At 34.8% G+C, this 8,460-nt stretch overlaps 1 protein-coding gene across 3 annotated transcripts in view; it reads left to right on the forward strand.

Annotated features, from left to right (window-relative positions):
• Positions 1 to 5,661, forward strand: part of LOC129567476 (uncharacterized) — a 40,761-nt gene extending 35,100 nt beyond the window's left edge. For all 3 annotated transcript variants that reach the window (XM_055444395.1, XM_055444406.1, XM_055444415.1), the window contains 2 exons: positions 1,237 to 1,296; positions 3,807 to 5,661. In XM_055444395.1, the coding sequence (XP_055300370.1) occupies positions 1,237 to 1,296; positions 3,807 to 3,893 (147 nt within the window). In that variant the 3' untranslated portion in view covers positions 3,894 to 5,661. The remainder of the gene's footprint in view (positions 1 to 1,236; positions 1,297 to 3,806) is intronic.
• Positions 5,662 to 8,460: the final 2,799 nt, after the last annotated feature.

Below are 8,460 nucleotides of genomic sequence, written 5' to 3' on the forward strand. Positions count from 1 at the left end.
GCCAACTTCGATGTACCGAATATAGGATTTCACGTTAAATATCGAGTGCACTGCATATATGATGCTTCGGCAACTCACGAATCGCCAAAGCAAGTGAAATGCTAAATCCACGAGTGTGCCGACAAGTCCGCTGCTTCATTGAGTATTGTCGTAATCTAAATTTGTAGTGAATTTTATTTAGCTTTTATTTCCGAAGCACAAATTGGATAACCCTGCAAAAATATATTATATATTATATATAAATAAATGTACAGATGCAAGGAATTGAGAAGTCTCTATGCTCAGCATATATCCTCAGCTATCTGTCATTGACTGTTTGTATGTCCCATACAAAAACAAAAACAATGAACTTTCTATTGAAGTGTAGAACATATTTAATGTCTAAGACGGCTACGATGTGTAAAGTACCCAAGGCAACGTTGAATCTCTTCATTCGACATCTAAGCGTGTGCATTGTGAAAGCTCCAATATGGGTTCCCATCAATGCTAGCAGAATAGAAGTGAATTAATTATAATACTTCAGTATCCAGAAATCAAGTAATTTTTCTTCGAATTCTACTGTGTAAAAATATAGAACATCTGATTCTATATACAATAGTTCAAAGGAAAAACCAGCCAATCGGAAATCTATATTCTTATTCGTGTGTGCAAAGCAATATTTACTGACGAAAATCGGATAACGTTATGCAAATTGAATCGATATTGCATAGTTGTGCGTCCATGGCTCATCCATCTAGCTGTTGATTCAGAAACCAATCATACAACTTTTTCACCGGTTCAGTATAATCTGGTTTATGAAGTGATTTTTCTTGTGGATCCTTCGAGAATGCTCGACACTAGCTCTAAAATTGCTTATCAATTTTTTTGATTTCTGTGATTGATGATCTGTTTACATCATAATCTATAACCAATCGATTTTTGTTAACATCACCAGATTGGGTTCCACATTCCAGTGAAAAGGCGTGGGCGTCTTTAACAGAACGGAGCGAAAATTTTGGTGATACATAGTATACATAGTGTACAGTTTGGATCAACAAATATGGCTAGAGACACTTTTTAAAATTCAAGCCAACAGTTGCTATTTCAAGGAAGTAGAATTGAAGCGAAGGAGATTTTGTTGCTTTTTTCTGAGGCTCAACTGTATTAAAATTATCCACATTATTAGTCATAAAGATGATAACAAATCCCATTTATTTCTCTATAATTTTTGATGTGTATTCTTTTTCTCTGTTTCAGCAATTTGACGCAATTTGCAAAGCGGAAGTGGCACTTTTCATTACAAGAGCTTTTATTAATGTAAGTGACAAGTTGACAAAGTTCCTAGTTAAAATTGTTAGCATTTTTTTACTCCAAATGTTCGTCATGAATAAAGCAGGCAGGGCACATTCATAAAATGCGTTGCCATTACAAGTATTTTACAAAGAAAAAAATGTATTTGTTCAAGCCATAGCTCGCTCGGAATGGGTGTATTTAGTGTTATACAAACTCAATCTGTTTTGTTGCTCATTCACGCGGTTAAGTTCGGCGTTCGTATGGATGTATTAGGAGGGAGACGAAGTGTGACTGGCGTATATATTCTGTGCTTTCGACGCCGAGATGGAGTCTATAAATTAAATGGGCAATTGATAGACGCAGTATAAAACAAAAGGGTGCTTCAAACAATGAGAGCACTGCCACGTTTCATCTTTCTTTCGTTGAATTCTTTACAATAGATTTCACACAGTAATCTAATCTGCTTTTTGTATATGTATTACTGTTTGCCACATCTTGATACCTACTTGTTCGTTTATTTAGAGCCCAACCGTCTTAACAAGTAAGATTCCGTGAAGTTTCCACATTTACCAAGGTTCCATTGTCATCTCACGGGTGCTTACATTTGCTTGTAATGTAATGTAACATGCTGTTTACAAACACCGTAAAAAAAAAACAACAAAATGCAATTTATTTCATATATGTACTGAACACTCGCTGAGCTTGCGACGAAAGAATCTCAAATACTTGAATTGTCTTCCAAACTCTCAACTCACGGTCTTAATTGCTTCAACGTTGCAAAATTTGAAATATTTTCCCTATACACGGTGTTTAGTTAACACTACTATGCTACAGTGTCAGCGAACACCATGCAAATCTCTCAAAAGGAAGAAGAAGTAAATGGACAATTTTCCCTGAAGCATCGACCATTGACTATTTTACTCCACTGGCCTTACATCTGGCTGAGGGATGTGTGGCGAGAAATCGTGAAACACCCTGTATATATGTGCAAACCCATTTTTATCGTTTCATACATTTTTCATTCTGCCATGCATGGAATGAGCAATACAGTTCTTCTGTCTTCTAAAAGTCGTACCGTCATCCTACTCTTGGTTGAATTGATGACCAGTTTTTTTCTGAATAAAAATATCATGAGGCATGATTTTTAGCATTTTTCTCCAATAGTTGAAAAAAATGGAATGTTCAAAATCCTGACCAACTACAATACAATACATTCATGTTTGGTGAAGTATCATGTAATTTTCTACCTGTGGGTGTTCATTTCATCTGCGTTAAATTCGCAATGGCTTACGGAAATCGCACCAATTCATGTTTGGACGATTTTGGAAGGAGGAGAGGAAAATGTATTCAAAACACCGATTTTTTTTAATGCGTTCTAAAGCGTGTACCACGATACGGGGACTGAGGTACTGGGGTCTATTTTTTAGTCGTTCAACATTGTAATAAAATTAAAATCAACAGAAACTCGCATCCTGACGCTGATGGAGAAGCAAGATTGAACGTAAATGTTGTATATTCCATTGCTATCACAGCCACAGTCACAGCCACAGCGATATTAAATGTGGAAAGCGTTTCGAGAAAAAAAAATTGTAATATTTATCTTGTGACGTAACACCTGCTATTTTTTTATATAGTCTGGGTATCACAGTCCAATAAAAGTCGGGTGAACAGGGCAACAGCCGAATGTTTTGGTTCTCCATACAAACTTCTGAAGCTAAAGCAGCAAAATAACATTGCAAACTAAATAAACAAATGAATTATGTAGAAATGGGAAAATAAATTAGGTGGCTTGTGCCAATTCAGCGTGTTTGATTGAAGCATTTAAAGAAGGTTTACATCAAGCATGGGCGATAAGTGTGAGTATGAGCAGGAAAGCACTTTAAATTTAATGAAAGGGTGGGCACAAGCATCATTTAAATTTCTACATCCACTTTTCGGCACGATTATTAGCACCAACACCAACATAATTTACCAAGCGGTATACAGAATTCAAAATTCTATTGTAGCAGATGTTTCACACAGAATCTTAATGAAGAGTACGACGAGCACGTTCATTTCTCTCTCACTCCGATTAAGTGTTTGAATTGATGCTTTTTTTTTACATCTGAAGAGAATAAAGTTTGATAGATTACTGTTGGATTTCCTGTCAGAGAGGAAAAGCATAAGAAAAAGCAGGAAAAAAAGATCAATCTTGCTACGTAATTATGATGTAAATTTTGTTTATGCTTCTGTTTCAAGTTTTATGCCAACAATTTATTGTAGCAATGACGCCTGAATCGTGTAAATTTTGCGCTTATTTTGTATGCAAAAATATCGTTCAAACCCTATATTCTAATAACGATTCTCAAGACTAGCTTCGCAATTAAATATAATTCTACTGGGAATAATGAAAGAGTTGCGCAAATTACTATCCATTCGTAATTGTAGCGTTCACTTAAAGTAATTGCTGTTTTCTCTGTTGTTTTGTTGGTTAAATTCTATTTGGCTCTTCTCTCTAATTGCCTATCTTTCTTTCCTTCGTTTTTACTATGTAGGCGATTGCGGTTTGGGGTGTGTTACGCTTCTATCATAGTGTTCGGGCTGGCGTTACATGGAAAGGTTCGGATGTGATCGAGCTTTGATATCAAAGAGACTCTATGGAGGAGTCAAACGATTTATCAAATCATCATTCAAACGAACACATTTTCTGTGGATTTCGACGACGTAGTTCGCAGACAACGATTTCCGAGCACTTTTACTATGGCATGGATGAGAGTAGTGATCAAACCGCAAACAGTGAAGAGGACGACAAATACGATGAAAAAATCGTAGGCAAAGGTGATTGCGAAAGTGTCTTGCACTATTCATCGAAATGTCAAAAGGGCAGTGGGTGGCTCGGTGGCAACGTTGTAACACAATTAGATAGAAATGATGGCAATGACAACGTTTTTCGTAACCGTTCAGAACGGAAAAAGTACTATTATCATGCGGTGTCAAGATCAATGCCAATCGAAGAAGAAAATGAAATATCAGCCGGCCCATCAACAGCAACAACAACTTACTTGTTTCCGGACACAAGCACCATCAACGTTGAAAATGCAACAACAAACTTATCCACGGACAATGCGAAGGATAAGCACATTATCATCCACGTCAATGAATTTGAATCCGAAAATGACGACGAGGAATACTGCTCTAGCAATAAATCTATATTCGAGAATGATGTGTCGCTGGCTGCTTACGATAGTAGTAACGCCGTTTCTTCTGTGTGACGAATGAATCGATCGCATGAGCTTTGGATTCATTTAATTCAACGGAACTGCCAATAAATTCAAAACAAAATCATCACAGAACGCATCAGAAAAACCGTAAAGCAAAGCAACACGAAAGAAAAACATAGACTAAGCTAAAAATTTAAGCGTAAAATACTTGTACAAACATGTACATGAAATATCATTTTAGATTACGGCTACGGCAGAAAATAGCATGTATGTTCTTAGTCATGTTGGTGTATGTGTTTTTTAAAAGTCTGTTTCATATTCTATGCGTTTTTTTTTTGTTTTCATCCAACTGGGCAAATTTTCATGAAACGCTCATAGGAGCAATCAATCGACTTGAACTACCACACTCCAATTTTGTAACAATGGATTTATGTTCTCTAGGGTAATAAGCAACCCGCGCACAGAAAGTAAATTCAGTAAATTGGCGATGTTTCTGTGCGATTTTACACTTTACTACATATATATGGAGGTTTTACGACAGTGTGTCTCTAACATGTAGTAAGCTCATGGCAAACCTTTTTTTTATACTGCAGCAGAATCTGAATAATATGTGGCCAATGTGTGCAGTTGCCAAAAATATCTGTGACGTACTGAATTTTCTTGGATTTCAACCAAGGATGCGCAGCTGCATCTCTAAGCCACGAGTATACACTCCAATACAAGTTGATGTTTTGCAATAGCTGCTCGATTACTTTGTTGAACTATTATGCTTTATTTCAAAGTCGGGCTATGTTAGAGCAAGTGTTCTAAAACTTCAACCAATATCAGTTGAATATAAAGCTGGGCTAAGAGATGACATCGACCGTACAACCGAAACTCGCTCTCGATTTATGGAAATATGAACCGTTGAGAATGAGAGCAAAACATAAAAATTTGTGTAAAAAAAGGAACTTGCGAAAAAGAAACATATCGTTGTTGTAATCACATGCTACAAACGAAATTCCTGATGGTTCGTATGAAATCTATGAAACATACAAAAATGGAGACGATTCATTTATAGAAAGGTTAAATCAATCAATGTTGCTAGAATTCACAATGAACATGTAACGGTGTATAAAATAAACTTAATATTGAAATGTCATATGTGTCACTTTGAGAATTAAAAACTCGTGTCAAGTCGAACTGTTTTATCCATTTTTTTTTCATTTCTAGCATACGCAAAACTGACGCATGCAGAGTAAGTTTCTTACACTGCAGTAAATTTAAGGTAAGCTATTAAAATAACAAATAAGGTGAAAGTCAGATCTCGTGCTGAAAGCGAGCGCAAAACGGGCTATTTGCACATTTCGACGTCATTTCGAAGCGATTCAAATTGGCTATATTTCTCGAATTCATCCGACCAATTTTTATATCGCCACGAAATACATAGTAGTATAACCATTACATACAATGAATTTAAGTGCATATTTTCCGCATGGAACATATGTTTTTCGAGTTGAAAATCCCTCATGTACAAGCGAATTACGACTTTTTTTTTTATCTTTTAACAGCAAAACACAAATTCAGATTACCAGACGGTGCATCTTGAAATATGTGTTGGCTAACATATTTTTTAAGAAATCGTTCTGTGAATTATTCCGAGACTTCTTGGGGAACAACGAAATCTACTTCAACGTTGAATTATATTTCAATATTTGTTTAAAACTTTAAAAAGTTTTTCTAACTTTCTAACAATTGCACACTCACTTTTTCAATGAAATATAAAATTAGTCGTTACTTTTTAGTGCCATTGATCACATGAAAAGTGGTTTTAGATTAAGATTAAATAAATGAAAAGAATCGTCTGAAATATGCAAAAAAAAGTTGATAAGTATGACTGAGAGTAAATCAGCGAAAAATATCCAAGTAAGAAAAGTCGTGATTCATTTCATTGCCAATCGCTTAAACATCATATAAAAACTGATGACCGTTTTGAAAGCCTAAACTATTCCAATTCGTTAGAATTTTGATTTGAAAAATCTTAAAATAAACTCACTTGCGTGAATATTGTCAAATTCAAACCAATAATATAAAATCCATGGTAGTGAATGGGATTTTGAGCAATTAGAATCGTTAGAAAGATAAACTTTCGTAAATTGATTTGAAGCTCATTTCATTTCGATTCAAACACTGTGTCTGCCATGTCCATGAATTTTTCCGTTGAACGTCCACCAAAGTAGCAGTAGCAAAACATATTCAATATACAAATCGAAAATACTGAGCAAAGCACCAACAACAACATACTGTAATCAAAGTTACCCAGCGTCTGTGAATCACAACACATGTCGTAAAATTTTTTTTATAAGACAAATGTAAAATCCACTAATCATATCCATTTGGAAAATACAGCACGACAAGAAAATTTTTTGATGTTATTATTTGCATGAGAATAAAAATGCTGGTCACTTCTGTTGTTGGTACAAATAATCTGAAGATGGAAAAAAGTGAGTCAAACATTTTGTGAAAGGAGGAACACTAATGATAATTATCAGATCAGCGTTGTAATAATTACTGGTTGTATGTATTAATGGTTGTATAAAATTCGCATAATGCCTTCTTAATGTTTGACTCACTAGCACGAATATCACCAACGAGTGCATCTAAATCGGTCAGCTTATCTCCAACTTGGAAGAAAAATGCCTGATTGTGTTGACATATGCCAACAAAAAAGAGAAGAATCTTGCCAAATGCGGTATAATAAAACGCACAAGCAACCATCGTTATCATCACGTTACTTATCTTATCCATCCAATCAGTGTTGTGTAATCCCAGGGTAAGCTTGAAAAGAATTGGATTTTTATTGATTTCATACCATATTTTTAGAAAAAAATATCTTTGTATTGTTTCACCTGTATTGAGCTGGATGAATGTAAAATTTCTCGTTTACGTATCTATCCACGATTAAACTGAACGAAATACATCCCAAAACAGCAAATTTCATATAACATCTCATTATCCAATTTCCAAATTCGTTTGCTTGAATCACATGCACGAACGATTTGTTGTGTTCATCTATAAAATTATTGCACTCGTTTAAATTCAAATAAAATCAAAAAAAATATTCACTTGCTGCGTTAAATGCTTGATAGTTAGCGAAGAGTCTTTTTATTTTGTCTCGTGTTAGAATTCCGACTGTTATGCAATAAAATCCATTTGCGAGACCAACAGCTTGACAAAAAACATATGAAGCATCAACCAAATCGATTGACATATATTTTAAAAAGTAAATCATTGACGCACAAAGTGTTGCGCCTTAAAAAAAATGTAATGTGCTGTTGTGAACCAGACACGGTAATCTTCTACCAATCCAGGCGTATTTTCATTGATCGGTCAAATGCAAAACCAAGTAAAAATTCGCTCCAAATTCTTGTGATGGTAACATGGTTGTTGTGTAAACTTCTTTTTTTTGAAGAAACAAATTGAAGGTTTTCTTTTGAATTATTATTTCATCCAAGATTTCAATATGCTTTAGGTTCTGAACTTGATGCTAACACCTTGAACACAGTTACTGAAGCACTGGCACTTTGCATGAGAGCAGTTTTATTTATATGGAAAAATTGGTGATGATAATAAATAATAAATCTTTGAAACAAAGTTGACGTCAGTTATTAAATTGCGTACCAAATGACTTAGATGAATCGTATTGGAATTTTTTCAAGTGATGTATCGATTGATATAATGAAGATTATCGCATAAATTTTTCATTAAGATGAAGAAACAAGTTCATTCTCCTAGAATTTTGTCTAAAAATATTTATCAACTTCAAGTATTTTGAATAGTTGGTATTAATTATTTGTTGTTTTTTCTCTCTTTTTCCTCTTTCGATGTGAGAAACAAAAGAAGAGAGTCCAAATCGATGAAATCAACATCAACTGTTACTGTGCACCTTTGAACCGCGTTGTACAAACAGCGCCATACATCTGTCAAAATACGAAACATTCTTTGCCCA

The sequence above is a fragment of the Sitodiplosis mosellana genome, unplaced genomic scaffold (assembly GCF_009176505.1).
Source record: "Sitodiplosis mosellana isolate CC-2019 unplaced genomic scaffold, AAFC_SMos_1.0 Smas_scaffold_1, whole genome shotgun sequence".
Taxonomy (NCBI): Eukaryota; Metazoa; Arthropoda; class Insecta; order Diptera; family Cecidomyiidae; genus Sitodiplosis; species Sitodiplosis mosellana.